This window comes from Salvelinus sp. IW2-2015, unplaced genomic scaffold (genome assembly GCF_002910315.2).
Source record: "Salvelinus sp. IW2-2015 unplaced genomic scaffold, ASM291031v2 Un_scaffold3864, whole genome shotgun sequence".
In the NCBI taxonomy this organism is placed as follows: domain Eukaryota; kingdom Metazoa; phylum Chordata; class Actinopteri; order Salmoniformes; family Salmonidae; genus Salvelinus; species Salvelinus sp. IW2-2015.
In genome coordinates, this window is record NW_019945138.1 from 11,218 (window position 1) to 39,205 (window position 27,988).

Consider the following 27,988-nt stretch of genomic DNA (forward strand, 5'->3'; position numbering starts at 1 on the left):
TTACGCTCAGGCGGCAGGTGCCGACAGCACCAGGCGACCGTTGGGTTCCCATCCTGACGGTAGCGTGGAGGATAGTAGTCATCGAGACATAACATGGTTGGGTGCACGAAACCGTCTGATCACGCATGCTGTTTCTACAGATCCACAATTCCATAGTTCTTTAGTGTGAATTAGTAGATGACTTATCATGCTAGTCAGGTTGAGGACACAAATGCGACTGTGTCACTTTCACTCTATCATTCTAACTAAGAGAAGAGTCTGCTAAGATGCTACAAAAAGTCTGGGATATTGCGTACTCTCGTGACTCGGGGTACTAGAGCGCCGCCTGACCACCGCTCGCGTGGCGCTACAAGAGTGGTGCGCGTGCGTCACCTCTCGAAGTGGAGCGTAGCTGATTTTCTCGTCTAATACTATCATGTTTCCATGCATCTAGACTACCTGACGGGATTCGAACCAGGGCACTGTAGTGAACTCTGATCGTTTCTTTGACATCTTGAGATTGTGTTACTCTTACTTCTGCCTTTGTAAGAACCTCATGGACAAGCACACTCGGTATACCTACGGATAATATGTGTTATAACAGCGGCATATCATTGTAATTAGTGATAGACAACCTATTCACAACCACAAAATCATGCATAGCATGTAGGTGTGGAATAACCGAATAAATGTTACTGATCAGATGTATGGTATTATCAGACTCATTGCTAGACAAAGAGCTCTGTCGATGTGAACGCAGTGCGCGTTCAGATCATGTCTCACATCACTCTACATGAGCAAGAGCACTCAATCAGTGATTCCTACAGATATGACATCTTACAGCTGGGTTATTCGGCTGGCTCTTCTTTAGTTTCGGGAGTTAGGATGGTAGCAGCAGCCACTGATGCTGCATCAGCCGGTGCAGATACAGTTGACTCCAGGCAATCTTAGAAACCGCATGATTTCAGAAGAGGGTACCCACCATGGTGTCTGATGACCGATTATGCGAGACAAATTGACTAGGATGCAATGTATAGGTCTTCGACTAAACAATTACAGCATGTAACTTCTCCCGAGTGGCGCAGAGGTCTAAGGCACTGCATCTCAGTGCAAGAAGTGTCACTACAGTCCCTGGTTCGAATCCCGTCTGTATCACACCTGGCTGTGATTGGGAATTCCATAGGGCGCCGCCACAATTGGCCCAGCGTTGTCAGGGGGTAGACCGTCACTGTAAATAAAGAATTTGTTCTTAGCTGACTTTCTTAGTTAAAATGAAGGTGAAAGTGCACCATTACACAGTATAGTTATTTAAAAAAAATTGGAATGGTCTGTATAAAGCATGTAAAACATTACCGATAACATTATGTTGTTTTCCACTATCAGGATGGAACAAGTACCTTCTGATCCGTAGGTAGGTTTTTATGTTCTATTCCTCTGGTGAAGTAACGTCCAGACCTGATTCAGTCCATTGTTGACCACTGCCCTCTGCTGGTCAGTCCAGAAGATTCATCATTTGGCTGATTCAGTCCATGTGTTGACACTGCCCTCTGCTGGTAAGTCCAGAAGATTCATCCAGTTGGTTATTCAGTCCATGTGTTGACACTGCCCTCTGCTGGTAAGTCCAGAAGATTCATCCAGTTGGTTTGATTCAGTCCATGTGTTGACACTGCCCTCTGCTGGTCAGTCCAGAAGATTCATCCATTTGGTTGATTCAGTCCATGTGTTGACACTGCCCTCTGCTGGTCAGTCCAGAAGATTCATCCATTGGTGAAACTGTCAAGCGGCCAAGACTGAGGAACAGCGAATTCAATTTGGTTTCCCCCTTCTGCTTCTCTGACTCGGAAAGAGAGAACCTGTCTGCCGGTCAGAAGAGAGTTGTATGTTTCTGTGCGTTTACATCGGAGGACGGCTCATAATAACGGCCGGAACGGAGCGAATGGAAGGAAACCATGGAAACCATGGAAACCAGGTGTCTGATGTATTGATACCATTCCACTGATCTGCCCAGCCGTTACCACGAGCCCTTCCTCCCTAATTAGGTGACAACAACCTTCCGGGTGCTGTGAGTGTGTCTGTGTGTCTGTGTGTGTGTCTGTCTGTGTGTCTGTGTGTCTGTCTGTCTGTCTGTCTGGTGGTCTGTGTGTGGTGTGTCTGTGTGTCTGCTGTGTGTCTGTCTGTCTGTCGTGTGTGTGTCTGTGTGTCTGTCTGTCTGTCTGTCTGTGGTCTATGTCTGTCTGTGTGTTGTGTGTGTGTGTGTGTGTGTGTGTGTGTGTGTGTGTGTGTTGTGTGTGTGTGTGTGGTGTGTGTGTGTGTTTATATATCACAAAGCACCACCACACATTACCTCAGAAATTAAGCATATCTCACAGGAAACTTACCTAGTCAACTGACACTGGAACCCTACATGGTCAACTGGCCTACCTGGTCAACTGGCCTACCCTGGTCAACTGGGCCTTACCTGGTCAACTGGCCTACCTGGTCAACTAGCCTACCTGGTCAACTGGCCTACCTGGTCAACACTAGCCTACTGGTCAAACTGGCCTACCCGTCAACTAGCCTCACCTGGTCAACTGGCCTACCTGGCTCAACCAGCCTACCTGGTCAACTGGCCTACCTCGGTCAACTAGCTACCCTTGGTCTACTGGACTACCGCGGTCAACCGGCCTACCTGGTCAACTGGCCTACCTGGTCAACTAGCCTACCTGGTTAACTGGCCTACCTGGTCAACCGGACTACCTGGACAACCGGCCTACCTGGTCAACTGGGTGGACTTTTCAGAAGTGGTTGATGGGGGGGCTGTCCTATCCCAGCGACAAGGTAATCCACAGAAATCATATCTATTGGCATTAGAGGAGTGGAGACACTGGCTGGAGGGCGCCAAGAACCCGTTCGTCATCCTCACCGACTATCGGAACCTGGAGTACATAYGGACAGCGAGGYGGCTGAACCCGCACCAAGCAAGGTGGGCCCTTTTATCACTAGAKTTGACTTCACTCTGACATATCGCCCAAGTTCTAAAAACACCAAAGCCGATGTCCCGTCTCTACGATTCAGGAAGAGGTTCCTGCCCTGAGTGCACCCATAATTCGGCCCTCTCTAGTCGTAGCCCCTGTGCTCTGGGACACAGATGTGGACATTCGCCAGGCCCTGCTTCCATATTATTTTTTTGTTTTGTTTGCAAATGCTAACAATTTTGTTCTCGAATTCAAAAGGTTTGCTTGATAATAAAGGCACAAAAGTAATTCCATAACAATTGTGATAAATTGAATATAGCGCTAACCCTCAATTCTGTATTGTGCAGGAATACTTGCTAAAAAACTGTTTGAATAGGGACATCGTTTAATGGCATTAAAAACGTGAAACAGTGATATTCAAATGACAATTTTAACTTTATAAAATCTTACAAAATCGGCCATCCTATTGATTATTTTACCAGAAAAAAATATGCGCATGTTTAGAATTTGCTGTTACCATAGAGATTTCACCAATCAATCATTCCAGAATGTGTTCTGCGGTATTGATCAATGAAGCCAATCACATCCACACAAAGACAACAGCAGCATCGTTGTTGTTACAAATCTTTAATAGGGAACATGTTTCTGATCTCAGCCTAATAAAAGCTGTGTTTTCAGAGTTGTTTTTGTCAATTCAATTCAGTCTATATAATACAACTGATTTTATATAAATAAAACTTTTATAACATAGAAAAATAAGAATATTCCAAAAGGCATTATTGTCTTCAACGACCTCTGTGTAAACTATTAAAATAACAACAATGTTTTTGAAACAACGAAATATATATTGTTGACATGTACAAGGTTGATAATAGTTAACAATAGTTATCATAATGAATTAAATGTGTTGTAGACTAATACATCCTATAATATAATAGGATATAAGTGAGTTTACTGTGAAACCAGCGGTCACTTTGGGAACTCTGTTGTCATAGCTACAGGGCCAGTCTGTGCTCCCTCACCCAGTGTCATGTTTGGAGTTGGTACGAGTGCAGACCGATCTGGGTCCAGGCTCCCCTAATCCCACAGTACCCTCATAGCCCCCCTCTCAGTGACGAGCCACCTTCAGGGCCGAGGTACCCTCATAGCCCCCCCTCTCAGCGACGGGCCACCTTCAGGGCCGAGGTACCCTCATAGCCCCCCCTCTCAGCGACGAGCCACCTTCAGAGCCGAGGGGTGAACGTTACAAATATCAAACCACTGTTCCTCCACCTTCCTGTGTGGCATCAGGCCGTTGCGTGGCAGCGACGGTCTCCTCCAGCGCTCTCTGCTCCTCCCCACCACCCTCCAGAACTGTGTCTCCTTGAAGAGAAAGACGGCGTTGTGTGTGTAGGAGAAGTAGGCGGCGTCTATGTTACCGCCCGGGTGGTCCCCAGACACTACTGCTGGGAACACAGCTGTGATCTTCCTTGGGAAGCCTGGGGCCAAGCGGTTGGCTGTCACGTCGAACACATACACCTGTTGGAACATATTTACGTGTTTAGATGACAGGAGGAGGAACAAAATAAAGAACCGTTGAAAAATGTCAAACGAGGCTGGTGATAAACGCACTAAACAACAAGATGGTAAATGATCCGTTTACCAAAACAAACAACTCCGATGGGGATTTTCTGCGGAACACAATATTTGAGTCGTGTTTTAACAACTGATTCAGGCAATTTTTTCCTCCACTTTTTCCACTTGGATATAATTGTGAAATATTAAAGGAGGAATGTTTAATCTCTGTGGAGGATGATGTAGCCCTTACTGAGCTGTTATTATGGAGAGATCTGCTGAGGAACATTTAAAATGTATCATTTATTTATTTAAAGTGCTTTTAAAATCACTAAACACTTTACATTTAAACAACAAAATCAAGCAGATAAATAAAAAACAAACAGGAAGGAGATTAATAAAGAACATAAAACATAAATCAACAATATTTGATGACATGTGTCATTAACATATTGTGGATTAGCCATATGTCATTAACAGATTGTGGATTAGCCATATGTCATTAACATATTGTTGATTAGCCATATGTCATTAACATATTGTTGATTAGCCATATGTCATTAACATATTGTTGATTAATGTTTTATGTTCTTTATTAATCTCCTTCCTGTTTGTTTTTCATTTATCTGCTTGATTTGTTAATGACATATGGCTAATCCACAATATGTTAATGACATATGGCTATGTTGGTAATCGCCACAATATGTAATCGACAATTATGAGGACTCATAATCATTACGATATTGTTAATGTATCTAGCTACTGGTTGTCTCAATCAGTCGTATACATATGTATCGTTGTATTCAAAGGTCTTAATCCAACTAATGAGTCGCTCAAATTACATAATGAGCTAATCAATGTCTGTGGAATAGCTCATATATTGATCAGTTGTACATCACATATATATGCTATGAAACATTATCGATATTTGTTCTCGAAACAATCTGTTGATGACATGGCTAGTCCACCAAGATCATATGTCAACTAATGATCATATATGAGACCATAGTACTTTACCAATTAATGGTTAGATGGAATAATGGCTTTTAATCCACGGATCCATGTTAATTGCACATACAGTGCTTAAATCATACAATCTTTTGTACTTAATTGGTAAATTGACCAATATGATTCCATCCTAAGAATCCGGATTACGCCACTACGGTAGGCAGTGATTAGCGCACCATTATGTGTTCCATGTAGCATCTGTGATTAGCCATATGTCATTACATCATTAATCTTGTTGATTTGCATGAACCTTCCTGTCATGTCACCGCTTCTACTCTTATTGTGCGATTTAGCCATGTCATTAACAGTTATTGCTTTGATTAGCCATATGTCCTATTTCCTTAATTGTTGATGATTCAACGAAGTCCTGTTAATGTTTCAAGCTAATTCCTACTAACATGATGTGTATGCTGATTATGACCGATGGCATGTCAATCTAACATTATTGTGTAATGAACTAACTGGCTGGCTAATATTCCTAGCAATCTTATGCTTATTATGACCTATATGTGCTGAGCATCACTAGAATCATGTCTAATGACATATGTGATGTTCCTAATTAGCATATTTTCAATGCGAATATGTTATGAACCCATATGGCTATGTCATCCTCATAATGTTAAATGTACTAATGTGACTCTTATCAGACATTTGAAGTGACCTAATGGTTAATAAATGTTTGTGTATAGCGTGGCTAATCCACAAAATGCTAATGATATGGCTAATCAACAAGATGTTAATGACATATGGCTAATCACAAGATGCTAATGACATATGGCTAATCAACATATGTTAATGACATATGGTTAATCCACAATATGTTAATGACATATGGCTAATCCACATCTGTTAATGACATATGGGCTCATCAAACAATTGTTAATGACATATGGCTCATCAACAATTGTTAATGACATATGGTTAAACCAAGATATGTTAATGACATTGGCTAATCAACAATATGTTAATTGACATATGCTCATCAACAATATGTTAATGACATATGTTAATCAACGATATGTTAATGACATGATGGTTATCAACGATATGTTAATGAATATGCTAATCCACAATATGTTATGACATATGGCTAATCACCATATGTTAATGACATATTGGCTAATCCACCATATGTTAATGACATATGGCTAATCAACAATTGTTAATGAATATGGCTTAATCAACAATATGTTAATGACATATGGTTAATCAACGATATGTTAATGACATAGGCTAATCAACAATATGTTAATGACATTGCTAATCCACAATGCTAATGACATATATGCTAATCACAGATGCTATGCATATGGCTAATCCACCATATGTTATGACATATGGCTAATCAGCCATATGTTAATGACATATGGCTAATCAACAATATGTTAATGACATATGGCTAATCACAATTGTTAATGAATATGGCTAATCAACAATATGTTAATGAATATGGCTAATCAACTATTTGAATACTATGGTAATCCACAATATGTAATGACATATGGTACACACAATATGTTAATGACATATGGCTAATCACAATATGTTAATGACATATGGCTAATCAACAATATGTTAATGACATATGGCTTAATCAACATTGTTAATGACATATGGCTAATCAACAATATGTTAATGACATATGGCTAATCACAATATGTTAATGACATATGGCTACACAACAATATGTTAATGACATATGGCAAATCCACATATGATATAATTGACATATGGCTAATCAACAATATGTTAATGACATATGGCTAATCCACAATATGTTAATGACATATGGTAATCAACAATTGTTTATGAATATGGCTAATCAACATATGTTAATTGACTATTGGCTAATCAAAATATGTTAATGAACATATGGCTAATCAACAATATGTTTAATGTATTACGGCCATCAACAAATGTTATGATATGGCTAATCAACAATATGTTAATGACATATTGGCAATCCACAATTGTTTTAATGACATATGGCTAATCCAAATATGTTAATGACATATGGGCTATCAACAATATGTTAATGACATTATGGCTAATCCACAATATGTTATGACTATGGCTAATCCACATATGTTATGACATATGGCAAATCCACAAATGATTAATGACATTGGCTAATCCACAAACATTTAATGACATATGGCTAATCACAATATGTTAATGACATATTGGCTAATCCACAATATGTTAATGACATATGCGTAATCCACAATATGTTAATGACATATGGCTAATCAACAATATGTTAATGACATATGGCTAATCCACAATATGTTAATGAACTTATGCTAATAACAATATGTTTATGACATATGGCTAACACAACAATATGTTAATGCATATGGCTACACAACAATATGTTAATGACATATGGCAATCCACAATATTGTTAATGACATATGGCAAATCAATTAATATGTTAATGACATATGGCTAATCAACAATATGTTAATGACATATGGCTAATCCACAATATTTATGACATTGGCTAATCCACAATATGTTAATGACATATGGCTAATCAACAATCTGGTAATGAATATGGCTAATCAACAATCTGGTAATGACATATGGCTAATCCACAAGATGTAATGACATATGGCTAATCCACAGATGTTAATGACATATGGCTAATCACAATATGTGATGACATATGGCTAATCCACAATATGTTATGACATATGGCTCATCAACATTCTTGTAATGACATATGGCTCATCAACACTATGTTAATGACATATGGCTCATCAACAATATGTTAATGACATATGGCTAATCAACAATATGTTAATGACATATGGCTAATCAACAATATTGTTAATGACATATGGCTAATTCACATATGTTAATGCATATGGCTACACAACAATATTTAATGACATATGGCAAATCCACAATATGTTAATGACATATGGCTAATCAACCAATATGTTAATGGAATTGGTAATCCACAATATGTAATGACATATGGGCAAATCAACAATATGTTATGACATATGGCTAATCAACAATATGTTATGACATATGGCTAATCAACAATATGTTATGACATATGGCTAATCAACATATGTTAATGGTATACGCCATCAACAGTTAATGACATATGGCTAATCAACAATATGTTAATACATGCAAATCACAATATGTTAATGACTATGGCTAATCCACAATATGTTAATGACATATGGCTAATCAAACAATATGTTAATGACATATGGCTAATCCACAATATGTTAATGACATATGGCTAATCCACAACATTGTTAATTGACATATGGCTAATCACAATATGTTAATGACATATGGCTAATCCACAATATGTTAATGACATTATGGCTATCCACAATATGTTAATGACTATGGCTAATCAACAATATGTTAATGACAATATGGCTAATCCACAATATGTTAATGACATATGGCTATCAACAATTGTTAATGACATATGGCTACACAACAATATGTTAATGACATATGGCTACAAACAATATGTTAATGACATATGGCAAATCCACAATATGTTAATGACATATGGGCAAATCAACAATATGTTAATGACATATGGCTAATCAACAATTGTTAATGACATATGGCTAATCCACAATATGTTAATCATATGGCTAATCCACAAATATGTTAATGACATATGGCTAATCAACATCTGGTATGACATATGGCTATCAACAATCTGGTAATGACATATGGCTAATCACAGATGTTAATGAAATATGGCTAATCACAAAATGTTAATGACATATGGCTAATCCACCAATATGTTGATGACATATGGCTAATCCACAATATGTTAATGACATATGGCTAATCCACAAGATGTTAATGACTTACATAAGTGCCCTTTGAAGAAGTAGATGTGGTAGTCCCTCCTGTCATAGAACGCTGTGTCTATAGGACTGGCACCCCTGGGAACCGTCAGAGATGAGTCTAGGGTAGAGGTGTCCTTCAGGGTCCACTGTCAACACCTGGTCATTGTCATCGTCATACCTCCAGTACTGGGTGCCTAGTGTACACGAGGGATATACATAAATATATTTTATTCAACTTCTATAGATATTTTATAACAGAGATAATTTCAAATAGATTTAAAAAAACGAAACTAACAAGATCAATTAAAACAGCATATGATAGAGTAGGTCTGGACTACGAATTTATTAGCCAGAGTTAACGTCAAGAGGAGACTCAAGCCTCCAATATATGAACCACAGTCAAGAGGGAGACTCAAGCTCAAGAGGATCCCAGTCAGAGGGAACTCAAGCTCTCTAACAGATGAGCCACAGTCAAGAGGAGACTCAAGCCTCCAACAGATGGAGCCACAGTCAAGGGGAGACTCAAGCCTCTAACAGATAGAGCCACGTCAGAGGGAGCTCAAGCCTCCAACAGATGGAGCCACAGTCAAGAGGGAGACTCAAGCCTCTACAGATGAGCCACCGTCAAGAGGGAGACTCAAGCTCCAACAGATGGAGCCACCGTCCAGAGGAGACTTCAAGCCCACAGATGGAGCACAGTCAAGAGGGGACTCAAGCCTCTAACAGATTGGGAGCCACAGTCAAGAGGGAACTCAAGCCTCTAACAGATAGAGCCACAGTCAAGGGGAGACTCAAGCCTTCAACAGATGGAGCCATAGTCAAGAGGAGACTCAAGCCTCAACAGATGGAGCCACAGTCAAGAGGGAGACTCAAGCCTCCAACAGATGGAGCCATAGTCAAGAGGAGACTCAAGCCTCCAACAGATGGAGCCCAGTCAAGAGGAGACTCAAGCCTCCAACAGATGGAGCCACAGTCAAGACAATTAGACAAACAAAATATACTGTTAAAATGTCCTTCCAGATCTGTGTGTGTTGAGAGAGAGAGAGAGAGAGAGAGAGAGAGAGAAGGCTTACTGTAGTCAGTCCATTACCTTTAAAAGAGTAGACAGCATCAGTGTTCCTGTTCCACACGTGAACACATGCGTCGACCCCGTCGGTGGGTATGCCGTGCCAGCCCATCTGAAGAGCACCGGGTCACCATAGCGGGTTCGGTTGGTCCTGTTCTCATACAGAGAGGGAATGATTTGACCCTTGCGATGAAGAACCATATACACTGCTCAAAAAAATAAAGGAACACTTAAAACACAATGTAACTCAAGTCAATCACACTTCTGTGGAATCAAACTGTCCATTAGAAGCAACACTGATTGATAATAAATTTCACATGCTGTTGTGCAATGGAATAGGACAAAGGTGGAATTAAGGCAATAGCAAGACACCCCAATAAAGGAGTGGTTTTCCAGGTGGTGACCACAGATCACTTCTCAGTTCCTGCTGTTCCTGGCTGATGTTTTGGTCACTTTTGAATGCTGGCGGTGCTCTCACTCTAGTGTGCATGAGCGGAGTCTACAACCCACACAAGTGGCTCAGGTAGTGCAGTTCATCCAGGATGGCACATCAATGCGAACTGTGGCAAGAAGGTTTGCTGGTGTTGTCAGCGTAGTGTCCAGAGCATGGAGGCGCTACCAGAGGACAGGCCAGTACATCAGGGACGTGGAGGAGGCCGTAGGAGGGCAAAACCCAGCAGCAGGACCGCTACCTCCGCCTTTGTGGCAAGGAGGAGCACTGCCAAGAGCCCTGCAAAATGACCTCCAGCAGGCCACCGCCCTCATGGAGTCTGTTTCTGACCGTTTGAGGCAGACAAATGCACATTTTGGCCTGCTGAGGTCATTTTGCAGGGCTCTGCGTGCTCCTCCTTGCACAAAGGCGGAGTAGCGGTTTTCTGCTGCTGGGTTGTTGCATCCTGGATGAGCTGCACTACCTGAGCCACTTGTGTGGGTTGTAGACTCCGTCTTCATGCTACCACTAGAGTGAGAGCACGCCAGCATTCAAAAGTGACCAAAACAGCCAGGAAGCATAGGAACTGAGAAGTGGTCTGTGGTCACACCTGCAGAACCACTCCTTTATATTGGGGGTGTCTGCTATTGCCTATATTTCCCCTTTTGTCTATTCCATTTGCACAACAGCATGTGAAATTTATTATCAATCAGTGTTGCTTCCTAAGTGGACAGTTTGATTTCACGAAGTGTGATTGACTTGGAGTTACATTGTGTTGTTAAGTGTTCCCTTTTATTTTTTTGAGCAGTGTATATATATATATAAATATTTCAACCTCTTTTCCATTCTTTTTATAATGATGATTTAGGAGTCTATCTCATTGTTTTCAAAATACACATATATAGTTGTTAGTCTGTAGGAATGAATTGACACACACCCAAAGTCGTTGAAGAGGTGCTGACGAACGGAAAGGTCAACTTTAACATTGTGATTATTGGCCATTTTTTACCTGTTCTCATAGAGCCAGTACCAGCCGTCCCTCATGAAGTAGGTGTTGAAACGAATCACCACCTCACGTACTGGGTACGCTCCTTCCTGATCCAGTCAAACACGGTGTTGAACTGGCCCTTAAAGTCCCTAGAGGGAAACAGACCAGACACTGTGAGGGAAACAGACCAGACAATGTGTTGAACTGGCCCTTACAGTCTTCTAGAGGGAAACAGACCAGACACTGTGTTGAACTGGCCCTTACAGTCCCCTAGAGGGAAACAGACCAGACACTGTGTTGAACTGGCCCTTACAGTCCCCTAGAGGGAAACAGACCAGAAACTTGTGTTGAACTGGCCCTTACAGTCCCCAAGAGGGAAACAGACCAGACACTGTGTTGAACTGGCCCTTACAGTCCCCTAGAGGGAACAGACCAGACACTGTGTTGAACTGGCCCTTACAGTCTTCTAGGAGGAAACAGACCAGACACTGTGTTTGAACTGGCCCTTACAGTCCCAAGAGGAGACCGACACTTGTGTTGAACTGGCCTTACAGTCCCAAGAGGGAAACAGACCAGACACTGTGTTGAACTGGCCCGCCATCTTTCTAGAGGGAAACAGACCAGACACTGTGTTGAACTGGCCCTTACAGTCTTCTAGAGGGAAACAGACCAGACACTGTGTTGAACTGGCCCTTACAGTCTTCTAGAGGGAACAGACCAGACACTGTGTTGAACTGCCCTTACAGTCCCTAGAGGGAAACAGACAGACCAAACTGTGTTGAACTGGCCCTTACAGTCCCCAAGAGGGAAAAAGACCAGACACTGGTGTTGAACTGGCCCTTACAGTCCCCAAGAGGGAAACAGACCAGACACTGTGTTGAACTGGCCCTTACAGTCTTCTAGAGGGAAACAGACCAGACACTGTGTTGAACTGGCCTTACAGTCCCCTAGAGGAAACAGACCAGACACTTTGTTGAACTGGCCCTTACATCCCTAGAGGAAACAGACCAGACACTGTGGGGAAACAGACCAGACAAACAGATGGAAGAGGAGTTGACAGATTGCAAGCCAGCCAGCCAGACAGATAGATGGTAGGCAGGTAGTATATTCCTATTTCGTCCACTAGGTGGTAATTGTTCACAACTTTCACATACAGTGTATCTCTCCTACCATAGAGGTGCTGTATGCCTTCCTGTCCATCCAGTGATCTCGAAGCCTGCTTCCTGGGGCAGGTAGCTGGGTTGCATAATGGAGCCAGTACTGTAGACGTGAGGCAGGCCCAGGACGTGGCCTATCTCATGCACTGCCACCTGACGGTGGAAAAACAACGGTAGAATTCAGGGTTCATTACATTTGGACTCATTTACAGGGCAATTAGGGTTAAGTACCTTGCTCAAGGGCACACCGGCAGATCTTTTCACCTCGTCGACTTGGGGACTAAAACCATTAACTTTTCGGTTACTGCCCAACCTCTAGGCTACTGATAGGCTCACTCAGCCTGAAGTTAACCACTAGGCTACCTGATAGTGCTCACTCAGCCCTGACAGTTTAACCACTAGGCACCTGATAGTTCTCACTCAGCCCTGCATTAACCACTAGGCTAACTGATAGTTCTCACTCAGCCCTGACAGTTAACCACTAGGCTACCTGATAGTGCTCACTCAGCCCTGACAGTTAACCCACTAGGCTACCTGATAGTTCTCACTCAGCCCTGACAGTTAACCACTAGGCTACCTGATAGTCTCACTCAGCCCTGCAGTTAACCACTAGGCTACCTGATAGTTGCTCACTCAGCCCTGACAGTTAACCACTAGGCTACCTGCTAGTCCTCACTTCAGCCATGACACTTAACCACTAGGCTACCTGATAGTGGCTCACTCAGCCCTGACAGTTAACACTAGGCTACCTGATAGTTCTCACTCAGCCCTGACAGTTAACACTAGGCTACCTGAATAGGTCTCACTTCAGCCCTGACTTAACCACTAGGCTACCTGATAGTGCTCACTCAGCCCTGACAGTTAACACTAGGCTACCTGATAGTCCTCACTCAGCCATGACACTTAACCACTAGGCTACCTGATAGTCTCACTCAGCCCTGACAGTTTAACCACTAGGCTACCTGATAGTTCTCACTCAGCCCTGACAGTTAAACCATAGCTACCTTGATAGTTCTCACTCAGCCATGACATTTAACCACTAGGCTACCTGATAGTTCTCACTCAGCCATGACATTTAACCACTAGGCTACCTCCTCCTGACATAGTGCTCACTCAGCCCTACATTTAACCACTAGGCACCTGCCTCCTACCTGATAGTTCTCACTGCCCTGACATTAACCACTAGGCTACCGATGTGCTCACTCAGCCTTGACAGTTATCCACTAGGCTATCATGGCCACTAGGCTACATGTCTCCTACCTGATAGTTCTCACTCAGCCATGACATTTAACCACTAGGCTACCTGTCCCCTACCTGATAGTGCTCACTCAGCCCTGACATTTATCCACTAGGCTACCTGATAGTGCTCACTCAGCCCTGACAGTTAACCACTAGGTTACCTGATAGTTCTCACTCAGCCCTGACATTTAACCACTAGGCTACCTGTCTCCTACCTGTTAGTTCTCACTCAGCCCTGAGGTTTTTTGGGTTTTATAATATTTACATGAATGTAGTTTGTCTTATAAATGAACGCAGGGAAGGCAGGCAGGTACAACATCAGATATTACAGATACCATCAGAATCAAAACATCCTGTCCCACACTCACTTTGAGCAGGCTGATCCCACTGCCAGTGTTCGGTGCAGTAAAATGTTCATCGTCATCAAAGTGAATGTCTCCCAGAAACCAGGCGTGAGCAAACTCTCGGCCAGTACCATCGAACTTCTGGTTGCATCCCAAGTGTCTCCCTGCACGGTTGAAACACAACGAAAAGGACACACTATCTATCGTCATTGCCTCTACTAAATGTAAACATATATTTTTTTTTTAAAGACCAATTTTCAGGGAAGATATAGTATAATGAAAGCCTGGTCCGTGATCTGTTTGTGCTGCCCTACCAGCTGGCAACAAGACAGCATATACAGGCCTGGAACCAGGCTAGAATAGATGCAATTTGTTCATAACATTCAATTCAACCCAAAGGTAATATTGTCTAAACCAAGGGATGTGAGACAAGCCTGGGAACCAGTCTGTTTTTGCTTACATTCCAGTCCTTGTACTCTGTGTCATTGCATTAGAGGGACTGGTAAGGATAGGTATGTTAGCAGAAACGGACTGGTACACAGGCTAATACGAGACCCACCTGTACCAAAACCCTTGTACTCTGTGTCATTGCATTACAGGGACTGGTAAGGATAGGTATGTTAGCAGAAACGGACTGGTACCCAGGCTAATACGAGACCCACCTGTGCCAAAACCCAGGCTGATGTCTACAAACTCCAGGGGAGAGGATGTGTCCTCTACAAACTCCAGAGGACACACCTCGCTCCACATCCTGAAGGCCAGGCTGATGATATGCCTCTGGTCCTGTATGGTCAGCTGACTGCTGTAACCCTCCCCTAGAAATTATTTTTAAAAGATATGCGAAGAAAAATATATAAAAATATATATACAAGGGACTCGACAGGACAAAGATGTCTGACTTCTACGCCATCTTGGATTCTAAAATGTAATCCTCCCCTATCAGCCTCATAGTAATCCTCCCCGATCAGCCTCATAGTAACCCTCACCTATCAGCCTCATAGTAACCCTCACCTATCAGCCTCATAGTAACCCTCACCTATCAGCGTCATAGTAACCCTTACCTATCAGCCTCATAGTAACCCTCACCTATCAGCCGCATCGTAACCCTCAACCTATCAACCTATCAGCCTCATAGTAACCCTCGCCTATCAGCCTCATAGTATCCTCACCTATCAGCCTCATAGTAACACCTCATCCTATCAGCCTCAATAGTAACCTCACCTATCAGCCTCAAAAGTCAACCCGTCACTATCAGCCTCATAGTAACCTTACCTATCAGCCTCATAGTAACCTCACCTATCAGCCTCAATAGTAACTCTCACCTATCAGCCTCAAAGCAACCCTCACCTATCAGCCTCATAGTAATCCTTACCTATCAGCTCATAGTAAACCCTCACTTATCAGCCTCATAGTAACACTCACCTATCAGCCTCATAGTAACCCTCACCTATCAGTCTCATAGCAACCCTCATCTATCAGCCTCATAGTAACACTCACCTATCAGCCTCATAGTAACCCTCGCCTATCAGCCGCATAGTAACCCTCGCCTATCAGCCTCAAGTAACCCTCACCTATCAGCCTCGTAGTAACCCTCACTATCAGTCTCATAGAACCCTCACCTCATCAGCTCATAGTAACCCTCACTATCAGCCTCATAGTACCTTACCTATCAGCCTCATAGTAACCCTCACCTATCAGCCCTCATAGTAACTCTCAACCTACCACCTCATAGTAACCCTTACTAGCAGCCTCATAGTAACCCTCAACTATCAGCATCATAGTAACCCTCACCTATCAGCCTCATAGTAACCCTCACCTATCACCTCATAGTAACCCTCACCTATCACCTCATAGTAACCTCCTACCAGCCTCATAGTAACCCTTACCTATCAGCCTCATAGTAACCAACCTATCAGTCTCATAGTAACCTTACCTATCAGCTCATAGTAACTCACCTATCAGCTCATAGTAACCTCACTATCACCTCATAGTAACCCTACCTATCAGCTCATAGTAACCCTCACCTATCAGCCTCATAGTAACCCTTCCCAACGTATCACGCCTCATAGTAACCTTACCTATCAGCCTCATAGTAACCCTTACACTATCAGCCTCATATTAACCTTAACCTATCAGCCTCATAGTAACTCTCACCTATCAGCCTCATAGTAACCCTCACCTATCAGCCTCATAGTAACTTCTACCTATCAGCCTCATAGTAACCCTCACCTATCAGCCTCATAGTAACTCTCACCTATGCAGCCTCCACTTCAGCACCATTTTGGAGAATGCCAATGTTTCCGCCTGCACGTTTCCCCACATGTCTCTTCTGCCTCCGCTTAGACAGCAGTGAGGCCATGCGGTTCTGATGCTGATGAGGTCTGTCATTAGCAGTGGTAGGAGGAGGGCTCTGATGAGGTCTGTCAGTAGCAGTGGTAGGAGGAGGCCTCTGATGAGGTCTATCATAGCAGTGGTAGAGGGTCTGATGAGGTCTTCAGTAGCAGTGGTAGGAGGAGGGGTCTGATGAGGTCTATCAGTAGCAGTGGTAGGAGGAGGGCTCCGATGAGGTCTATCAGTAGCAGTGGTAGGAGGAGGGCTCTGATGAGGTCTATCAGATAGCAGTGGTAGGAGGAGGGCTCTGATGAGGTCTGTCAGTAGCAGTGGTAGGAAGAGGGTTCCGATGAGGTCAGTCAGTAGCAGTGGTAGGAGGAGGGCTCCGATGAGAACTATCAGTAGTCGTGGTAGGAAGAGGGTTCCGATGAGGTCTATCAGTAGCAGTGGTAGAGGAGGGCTCCGATGAGGTCTATCAGTAGCAGTGGTAGGAAGAGGGCTCTGATGAGGTCTATCAGTAGCAGTGGTAGGAAGAGGGCTCTGATGAGGTCTGTCAGTAGCAGTGGTAGGAAGAGGGCTCTGATGAGGTCTGTCAGTAGCAATGGTAGGAGGAGGGCTCTGATGAGTCTGTCAGTAGCAGTGGTAGGAGGAGGGCTCTGATGAGGTCTGTCAGTAGCAGTGGTAGGAAGAGGGCTCTGATGAGGTCTGTCAGTAGCAGTGGTAGGAGGGCTCTGATGAGGCTATCAGTAGCAGTGGTAGGAGGAGGGCTCTGATGAGGTCTATCAGTAGCAGTGGTAGGAGGAGGGCTCTGATGAGGTCTGTCAGTAGCAGTGGTAGGAAGAGGACTCTGATGAGGTCTATCAGTAGCAGTGGTAGAGGAGGGCTCTGATGAGGTCTGTCAGTAGCAGTGGTAGGAGGACAGCTCTGATGAGGTCTGTCAATAGCAGTGGTAGGAAGAGGGCTCTGATGAGGTCTGTCAGTAGCAGTGGTAGAGGAGGACTCTGATGAGGTCTGTCAGTAGCATGGTAGGAGGAGGACTCTGATGGAGGTCTGCCGTAGCAGTGGTAGGAAGAGGGGTCTGATGAGGTCTGTCAGTAGCAGTGGTAGGAGGGCGGCTCTGATGAGGTCTATCAGTAGCAGTGGTAGGAGGAGGGCTCTGATGAGGTCTGTCAGTAGCAGTGGTAGGAGGAGGACACTGATGAGGTCTGTCAGTAGCAGTGGTAGGAGGAGGGCTTCTGATGAGGTCTGTCAGTAGCAGTGGTAGGAGGAGACACACTGATGAGGTCTGTCAGTAGCAGTGGTAGGAAGAGGGCTCTGATGAGGTCTGTCAGGAGCAGTGGTAGAGGGGCGGCTCTGATGAGGTCTATCAGTAGCAGTGGTAGGAGGGCGGCTCTGATGAGGTCTATCAGTAGCAGTGGTAGGAAGAGGGCTCTGATGAGGTCTGTCAGTAGCAGTGGTAGGAGGAGGGCTCTGATGAGGTCTGTCAGTAGCAGTGGTAGGAGGAGGGCTCAGATGAGGTCTGTCAGTAGCAGTGGTAGGAGGAGGGCTCAGATGAGGTCTGTCAGTAGCAGTGGTAGTTGGAGGGCTCTGATGAGGTCTGTCAGTAGCAGTGGAGGAGGAAGGCTCTGATGAGGTCTGTCAGTAGCAGTGAGTAGAAGGGCTCTGATGAGGTCTATCAGTAGCAGTGGTAGAAGAGGGCTCTGATGAGGTCTATCAGTAGCAGTGGTAGGAAGAGGGCTCTGATGAGTCTAGTCAGTAGCAGTGGTAGGAAGAGGGCTCCGATGAGGTCTGTCAGTTAGCAGTGGTAGGAAGAGGGTTCCGATGAGGTCTGTCAGTAGCAGTGGTAGGAGAGGCTCTGACGCTGATGAGGTCTGTCAGTAGCAGTGTGAGGAGGAGGCTCTGATGAGGTCTGTCAGTAGCAGTGGTAGGAAGAGGCTCCGATGAGGTCTGTCAGTAGCAGTGGTAGGAAGAGGGTTCCGATGAGGTCTGTCAGTAGCAGTGGTAGGAGGGCTCTGACGCTGATGAGTCGGTCAGTAGCAGTGGTAGGAGGAGGTCTCCGATGAGGTGTCAGTAGCAGTGGTAGAAAGAGGGCTTTGATGAGGTCTATCAGTAGCAGTGGTAGGAAGAGGGCTCTGATGAGGTCTGTCAGTAGCAGTGGTAGGAGGAGGGCTCTGATGAGGTCTGTCAGTAGCAGTGGTAGGAGGAGGACTCTGATGAGGTCTATCAGTAGCAGTGTAGGAGGATGACTCTGATGAGGTCTGTCAGTAGCAGTGGTAGGAAGAGGGCTCTGATGAGGTCTGTCAGTAGAGTGGTAGGAAGAGGGCTCTGATGAGGTCTGTCAGTAGCAGTGGTATGAGGAGGACTATGAGAGGTCTATCAGTAGCAGTGGTAGGAGGAGGACTCTGATGAGGTCTATCAGATAGCAGTGGTAGGAGGAGGAATCTGATGGTTGTCAGTGAGTGGTAAAGAGGCTCCATGAGGTCTGTAGTAGCAGTGGTAGGAAGAGGGCTCTGATGAGGTCTGTCAGTAGCAGTGGTATGAGGAGGACTATGATGAGGTCTATCAGTAGCAGTGGTAGGAGGAGGCTCTGATGAGGTCACAGTAGCAGTGGTAGGAAGAGGGTTCCGATGAGTCTGTCAGTAGCAGTGGTAGTAAGAGGGCTCTGATGAGGTCTGTCATTAGCAGTGGTAGTAGGAGGGCTCTGATGAGGTCTGTCAGTAGCAGTGTAGGAAGAGGGCTCTGATGAGGTCTATCGGTAGCAGTGGTAGGAGGGGTCTGATGAGGTCTGTCAGTAGCAGTGGTAGGAAGAGGGCTCTGATGAGGTCTGTCAGTAGCAGTGGTAGGAAGAGGGCTCAGATGAGGTCTGTCAGCAGCAGTGGTAGGAGGAGGGTCTGATGAGGTCTGTCAGTAGCAGTGGTAGGAAGAGGGCTCAGATGAGGTCTGTCAGCAGCAGTGGTAGGAGGAGGACTCTGATGAGGTCTATCGTGCAGTGGTAGGAGGAGGCCTGTGAGGTCATCAGTAGCAGTGTAGGGTTGTTCACTGTGTGACTGTGTGTGTTGCTGTTATTCCCTGTGCTGTTTATAGCAGAACCATTGAGAGTATCACCTACTGGGTCGTAGTATTCTGTGTGCTACTGGCAGTATATCATCTTTGTAGGTACTAACAGGCTATTAAACGTGTCACTGATGTATTGTCAGTCTTGTATAGTTCCATTAGTGCATTAGAAAGGGCAGTGAATATGCTATTGTCCCCTGTGTAATCAGTAGCAGAGCCATTTAAACACCACTGAATGTTTTGTTAGGTATTCTGAGGTGTCTGTGTCTTAGTAGCGAGGTTCTGTGTTCTTAGTTAGCGAGTGTCTGTGTTCTTAGTTAGCGAGGTGTCTGTGTTCTTAGTTAGCGAGGTGGCTGTGTTCTTAGTTAGCGAGGTGTCTGTGTTCTTAGTTAGCGAGGTGGCTGTGTCTTAGTTAGGAGGTGTCTGTGTCTTAGTTAGCGAGTGGCTGTGTTCTTAGTTAGCGAGGTGGCTGTGTTCTTAGTTGCGAGGTGTCTGTGTCTTAGTTAGTGAGGTGTCTGTGTTCTTAGTTAGCGAGGTGTGTTTACTAGTTAGCAGGTGCTGTGTTCTTAGTTAGCGATGGTGGCTGTGTTTCTTAGTTAGCGAGGTGGCTGTGTTCTTAGTTAGCGAGGTGGCTGTGTCTTAGTTAGCGAGGTGGCTGTGTTCTAGTTAGCGAGGTGGCTGTGTTCTTAGTTAGCGAGGTGGCTGTGTTCTTAGTTAGCGAGGTGGCTGTGTTTCTTAGTTAGCGAGGTGTCTGTGTTCTTAGTTAGCGAGGTGGCTGTGTTCTTAGTTAGCGAGGTGGCTGTGTTCTTAGTTAGCGAGGTGGCTGTGTTCTTAGTTAGCGAGGTGTCTGTGTTCTTAGTTAGCGAGGTGTCTGTGTTCTTAGTTAGCGAGTGGCTGTTTCTTAGTTAGCGAGGTGGCTGTGTTCTTAGTTAGCGAGGTGTCTGTGTTCTTAGTTAGCGAGGTGTCTGTGTTCTTAGTTAGCGAGGTGCTGTGTTCTTAGTTAGCGAGGGGTCTGTGTTCTTAGTTAGCGAGGTGTCTGTGTTCTTAGTTAGCGAGGTGTCTGTGTTGATTCCAAGTGCTGAGTTGGTGGAGTTGTGTACTTCATCAGTAGCATCATCAGTCTCCTTATCCGGACCCCACACCGAGGCTTGTTCCATGGCAGCCTGGGTGCGTCATCAAAACAGCCCTGTGACAGACAGGCCGGACACCTTCTGGAACTCTCTGAGAGCTGAGATGAAGGCTTGGCTTTCAGTGGGATTTGGAGAGTCGTCATCATCATCGTCATCAGTCTCTGCACGTGACGATGAGTCTCCCTCCTGTATCCCAGATAGGTCTTCCTCGCCAGGAAAGTCTTCATCGTTAGAAAGGCCTGTTGATTCTTCAAACTGGAGCTCTCCCAGTTCACTGGTCTTATGAAGCCATACCTTGAGAGAAAAGAGCTGGAAATATGGCATGTGGTTAAAACAGCTTGTAGAACAAACACCTATAGAACATCGTACAGGTAATGGTGTAACAACCTAGTCTGGGTACCAGTCTGTTTAGATAACATTCCTCTAGTCTGGGTACCAGTCTGTTTAGATAACATTCCTCTAGTCTGGGTACCATCCTCTAGTCTGGTACCAGTCTCTAGTCTGGGTACCAGTCCTGTTAGAAACATCCTCTAGTCTGGGTACCAGTCTGTTTAGATAACATTCCTCTAGTCTGGGTACCAGTCCTCTAGTCTGGGTACCAGTCTGTTTAGATAACATTCCTCTAGTCTGGGTACCAGTCCTCTAGTCTGGGTACCAGTCCTCTAGTCTGGGTACCAGTCGTTAGATAACATCCTCTAGTCTGGGTACCAGTCCTCTAGTCGGGTACCATCTCTAGTCTGGTACCAGTCCTCTAGTCTGGGTACAGGTGTTTAGTAACATTCCTCTAGCTGGTACCAGTCCTCTAGTCTGGGTACCAGTCCTCTAGTCTGGGTACCAGTCTGTTAGATAACATCCCTAGTCTGGGTACCAGTCCTCTAGTCTGGGTACCAGTCTGTTTAGATAACATTCCTCTAGTCTGGGACCAGTCCTCTAGTCTGGGTACCAGTCTGTTTAGATAACATTCCTCTAGTCTGGGTACCAGTCCTCTAGTCTGGGTACCAGTCTGTTTAGATAACATTCCTTAGTCTGGGTACCAGTCCTCTAGTCTGGTACCAGTCCTAGTCTGGTACCAGTCTGTTTAGATAACATTCCTCTAGTCTGGGTACCAGTTCCTAGTCTGGGTACCAGTCCTCTAGTCTGGGTACCAGTCTCTAGTCTGGGTACCAGTCTGTTTAGATAACATTCCACTAGTCTGGTTACCAGTCTGTTTAGATAACATTCCTCTAGTCTGGGTACCAGTCCTCTAGTCTGGGTACCAGTCTGTTTAGATAACATTCCTCTAGTCTGGGTACCAGTCCTCTAGTCTGGGTACCAGTCTGTTTAGATAACATTCTCTAGTCTGGGTACCAGTCTGTTTAGATAACATTCCACTAGTCTGGGTACCAGTCCTCTAGTCTGGGTACCAGTCCTCTAGTCTGGGTACCAGTCTGTTTAGAATAACATTCCTCTAGTCTGGGTACCAGTCCTCTAGTCTGGGTACCAGTCCTCTAGTCTGGGTACCAGTCTGTTTAGATAACATTCCTCTAGTCTGGGTACCAGTCCTCTAGTCTGGGTACCAGTCCTCTAGTCTGGGTACCAGTCCTCTAGTCTGGGTACCAGTCTGTTTAGATAACATTCCAACTAGTCTGGTTACCAGTCTGTTTAGATAACATTCCTCTAGTCTGGGTACCAGTCCTCTAGTCTGGGTACCAGTCTGTGTTAGCAACCATTCCACTAGTCTGGGTACCAGTCCTCTAGTCTGGGTACCAGTCTGTTTAGATAATATTCCACTAGTCTGGCTTCCAGTCTAGGATGATCTACTTCCTATCCAGATCCAGAGGGTCTGATGCAGTCGCTAGAGGAGCTGGATTACCTCGCGGCATTGGACGACAATGGGAACCTATCAGAGATCGGGATCATAATCTCTGAGTTGCCATTGGACGCTCAGATGGCCAAGGCTCTGCTGGCGTCCTGTGAGTTTGATTGTGTGAACGAGGTGGTGACCATCGCAGCTATGCTATTGTAACAGTATAACTTTAAACCGTCCCCTCGTCCCGACACGGTCGCGAACCAGGGACCTTCTGCACACATCAACGGTCGCCCACGAAGCATCGTTACCCATCACTCCACAAAGGCCAAGGCCCTTGCAGAGCAAGGGGCAACACTACTAGTAGGTATCAGAGCAAGTGACGTAACTGATTGAAACGCTACTAGCGCGTACCCGCTAACTAGCTAGCCATTTCACATCCGTTACACTATCAGGTATGTAGTTTCCACTCTGACAGCCTTTGGCCCATTTTAGTTAAGATTTTATTTGATTCACTCAGGGTGGATTGCACCAACATGGATTAACTCTTAAACTGGGTTTAATCAAGGTTTATCTAGTCATGTTGTTGTACTGAACTTTAAACCTCGTTTTCAATAATCATAGTTCAATATAATCCTTCTTCTACACTAAATTTAATTTAGAACTCAAACCAAGATCACATTTAATCTTGTTCCTTCATTGTTTTAAAAACGATTTTAAATTCAGTTTTGGGATTAAATCTAAACTGCCACTGGAGGAGCTTTAGATTAATCAAATATCAGGGTAAATCATTTTGTATGTCCTTTATTTTCTTTGTGATTAACAATTTTATCTCCTGTGGTTTATCATGTTCATTAAACTCAACTATCCAGCTAAATCATTTGACAGAAAAGTGCAATTAATTTCATCCTCAAGTGAAAAGTCACTTTGCTGGCTAGCTAGTAATGACCAGTGCTGGTTTGTTTCCATAGAATTACAACATATTGCTATGGTGAATCCATTAGGACACTTGTCACTGATCATAGTTTAGTGATTTAACCTTAGATTAACTAATCCAGTTTTAAAATGAAGTGGTGTAACACTCTGATGAATTTTAAACCTAGATTTACAAAATCTAGTTTAGGTCTAATCTAAAATGGATTTAAACCATGTTGGTGGAGCACCCCCTCCGTGTCTTGTAATGGGGTTAAACCCTCACGCTTATGTTTACATCCATAACGCCTTTATAACCGCTACTGAATACATTAGAATATCCATCATAAACTGTCTTAACCATTATGGACAACTTTACCGGCATCTCTGACCTTTTGAATGTATAATCTGCCAGACAGTATAATCTGCCATATGTTGAATAGCTGAACATCATATTTGCACCTAATAAAATACTGATCACTTGGAGAGAGAGAGAAAAAAGTTTTACCTCTGCAGTATCCTTGTCTGTTATGAACTCAGCCTGGTGAGAGGAGGGGATCTGTAGATCGGAATGATCCCGACTGTGGAAGAGTTTCTCTGCATCAGTGGAGCCAATGCTGGTCAACAATAATACATTTATCAGCTGGAGTAAAGTCAGCATCGTGGGTTGTTGCGGTGTGTCTTGACACGGGTCAGTTTGCTGGGAGGGAGAGAGAGATAATGACCCACTGAAGAGCGAATCTTGTCCTCAACCAAKATGTAAAGGCTCWTTTCCAAAGTTACGCCCTTTTAACGTGACACACTTTGAAGTTTTACAGAGTATCGACACTTCAATAAAGTACCTTTGACTCGCAATACGCACTCAGCTGTGAAAGGTAAACATCTKTTCTATTTAAAGCGGCTGCTAAATAAAATGTCGGCCAAATGTGTGACTAACGCTTCACTGGTTACTAATGGATACTGGTTACTAATGGATACGGGGCGGTTTTAACTGTTGGCCTTTCATCTCCGACAGTCAAGGGCGGGAAAATAGCCACGCGACTCCCGCCCAGGAACACACCTGTTTGGAACGCATGGCGCGCGTCTCTCCCTCCAGCTGGATTTATTCTGTTTAAAAAAAAAACGGCCATAAATAAAATCAATTATCACCATTTCAACATATTGTTAAAGCCATACATTAATTGTTCACTATTTAATTTTCAATAATTAAATGAATCATGCTCAATGTGTGCTCATTTTTCATATATATATATATATATATTTATTTATCATTTATTTAACTAGGCAAGTCAGAAGAAATTCTTGTTTACAATGACGGCCTACCGGGGAACAGTGGTTTAACTACCTTGTTCAGGGGCAGAAGACAGATTTTTACTTTGTCTGCTAGGAGATTTGACACTAACCACTAGGCTTCCTGCCTAGAGTGGCACAATAAAATAATCGTTTCAATGTTTTACCATAAAAACAATACTTCCATCAGCTCAGTGTATTCACAWGTTTATAAGAGCATGATTTGATACATTCAGTGTCAACAAATAGGCATAAAGCATTACAATATCTMGTGCACAACAACACATGACAATATAATAAATATACAGATGGTTAACGGGATCAAAATATGACATAAAAAGCCACAAATAATAGCAAATACTTCACAGAGATAAAMCAATCCCAAAGAATGCAATAGCACAATCCATTTCACAGAGGTTGATTGAGAAAGTGATGGGGGACGGATCACGTTMTCAGGTTGGTTTGTGGTCTGTCTCGTCAGTCTGTCACTGTAGAGCCTTTGCTATCCCTGTGGCTAGGTGCTCAGCTGTAGGTTTGTCTGCMGAGCAGCTGACCGATAGCCCCTCTGCTGTCATGGCATCTGCTGTGGTGGGTCCTATGGCTGCAAACTGGAAGACAACACAACATTAAGTTCAATTGTATTGGCAGTATAGCATCACAAGCTCAAAGAAGATATCCGCAGTCACTTAAAGTTACATCGGAAATAAAATAGGAATGTTTTTTTTACCTTGATCTGCTTAAGTTGTTSACCTGACAGTCTTCTCACCGTTTCCAAACAGAACTTGACTCCCGACGGGCTGAAGAAAGCAATGCTGGCTGGAACACCCTGTGTGTGGACAGAGCCCCAAACCATGAGTGTATACCTGTTTCTGAACGATAACAACATCACAACGGATATATGGGATAGTGTTTTGAGGGGAAAAGTCCCGCTTGTCGACGCTTCCTGTACCTGCTCTGTAAAATGGTTCTTTAGGTTCTTCTCCAGGTCAGGATGTTGAGATGTCTGATAAACCATCAGTGTGTCTAGAGGAACTCCTAAATTAAAAATAAAAAAAACAGGAAATGAATGTCACCTATGGTATTATATACTACCTTGTAAATAGTACAGTATTCATGGGTATTAAAAAATATTAGTTATAATTTATTTTAGTAAGTCATAATAGAGGAAGCTTACCGTTTTCCCTCAAAGCAGTAGGTAAAACGTCTCTTTTAATGGAACCACAGGGGAAGAGAAGTGGTAATATGTTGGTGTCCTCTCCTATATCGAGCCAGAATGTAGCTAATGTTAGCTAGCTCAATATAAAACACAGTATGCAACAATTTCAAAGATTTTACTGAGTTACAGTTCATAAAACGAAATCAGTCAATTGAAATAAATTAATCTATGGATTTCACATAACTGGGAATACAGATATGCATCTGTTGGTCGCAGATACCTTTAAAAAAAATGTTAGTGGCGTGGATCAGAAAACCAGTCAGTATCTGGTGTGACCACCATTTGCCTCATGCAGTGTGACACATCTCCTTCACATGGAGTTGATCAGGCTGTTGATTGTGGCTGTGGAATGTTGTCCCACTTCTCTTCAATGGCTGTGTGAAGTTGCTGGATATTTGTGGGAACTGGAACACGCTGTCATACACAACGATCCAGAGCATCCCAAACATGCTCAAACGGGTGTCATGTCTGGTGAGTATGGACGTCATGGAAGAACTGGGACATTTTCAGCTTCCAGGAATTGTGTACAGATCCTTGCGACATGGGGCTGTGCATTATCATGCTGAAACATGAGGTGATGTTGATTGATGAATGGCTTGACAAATGGGCCTCAGGATCTCGTCACGGTATCTCTGTGCATTCAAATTTCCATCGATAAAATGCAATTGTGTTCGTTGTCCGTAGTTTATGCCTGCCCATACCATAACCCCACCGTCACCATGAGACACTCTGTTCACAACGTTGACATCAGCAAACTGCTCGCRCACACAACGCTGTCTGCCATCTGCCCGGTACAGTTGAAACCGGGATTCATCCGTGAAGAGAACACTTCTCCAGGGTGCCAGTGGCCCTCGGACGTGAGCATTTTCCCACTGAAGTCAGTTACGACGCCAAACTGCAGTCAAGACAAGACCCTGGTGAGGATAACGTGCACGCAGATGAGCTTGTGAGGCCGGTTGGACGTACTGCCAAATTCTCGAAAACAACACTGGAGGCGGCTTATGGTAGAGAAATTAACATTCAATTATCTGGCAACAGCTCTGGTGGACATTCCTGCAGTCAGTATGCCAATTGCACGTTCCCTCAAAACTTGAGACATCTGTGGCATTGTGCTGTGTGACAAAACTGGGTTATCGTGGCAACAGAACAATGTTCACTAACAGGGATGTAAACAAATGTGTGCCCAAAATTTGAGAGAAATAAGCTTTTTGTGCGTTTGGAAAATGTCTCGGATCTTTTATTACAACTCATGAAACGTGGGACCAACACTTGGCATGTTGCGTTTATATTGCTGTTCAGTGTAGTTGCGTTTAAAAAGGTAAATGACTGTCGTACGTTGAAGGATGAGGCGGGAGAGAACGTCTGCAGTCCCAGTGTCCTCTCCCAGGGGGATCAGACCTAGGTTTTCCACTACGGAAGAAAAACAGACAACTGATTACTGAAATACAATACCAAACAGAAACCTACTTTTCATCTTATGAGGATCTTTTATTCAATATGAAACGTGGGACCACACTTGCATGTTGCGTTTATATTGTTGTTCAGTGTAGTTTAAAAAGGTAAATGACTGTCGTACGTTGAAGGATGAGGCGGAGAGAACGTCTGAGTCCCAGTGTCCTCTCCCAGGGGGATCAGCCTAGGTTTTCCACTACGGAAGAAAACAGACAACTGATTACTGAAATACAATACCAAACAGAAACCTACTTTTCAT

General features: G+C 43.9%; 2 protein-coding genes across 3 annotated transcripts in view; both read right to left on the minus strand.

Moving 5' to 3' along the window:
• Positions 1–3,673: 3,673 nt before the first annotated feature.
• Positions 3,674–24,432, minus strand: mmp21 (matrix metallopeptidase 21). The gene is given in 20 exon segments (XM_070441380.1): positions 3,674–4,451; positions 5,492–5,498; positions 9,365–9,427; positions 9,429–9,528; positions 10,425–10,523; positions 10,526–10,551; positions 11,840–11,898; positions 11,901–11,957; positions 12,755–12,765; positions 12,989–13,006; positions 13,009–13,023; positions 13,026–13,128; positions 14,583–14,722; positions 15,221–15,373; positions 16,763–16,770; positions 16,822–16,865; positions 16,867–17,007; positions 21,044–21,339; positions 21,342–21,379; positions 24,278–24,432. Coding segments are annotated over 20 exon segments (1,845 nt in total). The 3' UTR covers positions 3,674–4,139.
• An 820-nt stretch (positions 24,433–25,252) lies between these two features.
• Positions 25,253–27,988, minus strand: part of uros (uroporphyrinogen III synthase) — a 21,936-nt gene continuing 19,200 nt past the window's right edge. For both annotated transcript variants that reach the window (XM_024143322.2, XM_070441379.1), the window contains 5 exons: positions 27,613–27,687; positions 26,236–26,319; positions 26,011–26,096; positions 25,789–25,887; positions 25,253–25,669 (listed from right to left, as the gene is read on the minus strand). In XM_024143322.2, the coding sequence (XP_023999090.1) occupies positions 25,547–25,669; positions 25,789–25,887; positions 26,011–26,096; positions 26,236–26,319; positions 27,613–27,687 (467 nt within the window). In that variant the 3' untranslated portion in view covers positions 25,253–25,546. The remainder of the gene's footprint in view (positions 25,670–25,788; positions 25,888–26,010; positions 26,097–26,235; positions 26,320–27,612; positions 27,688–27,988) is intronic.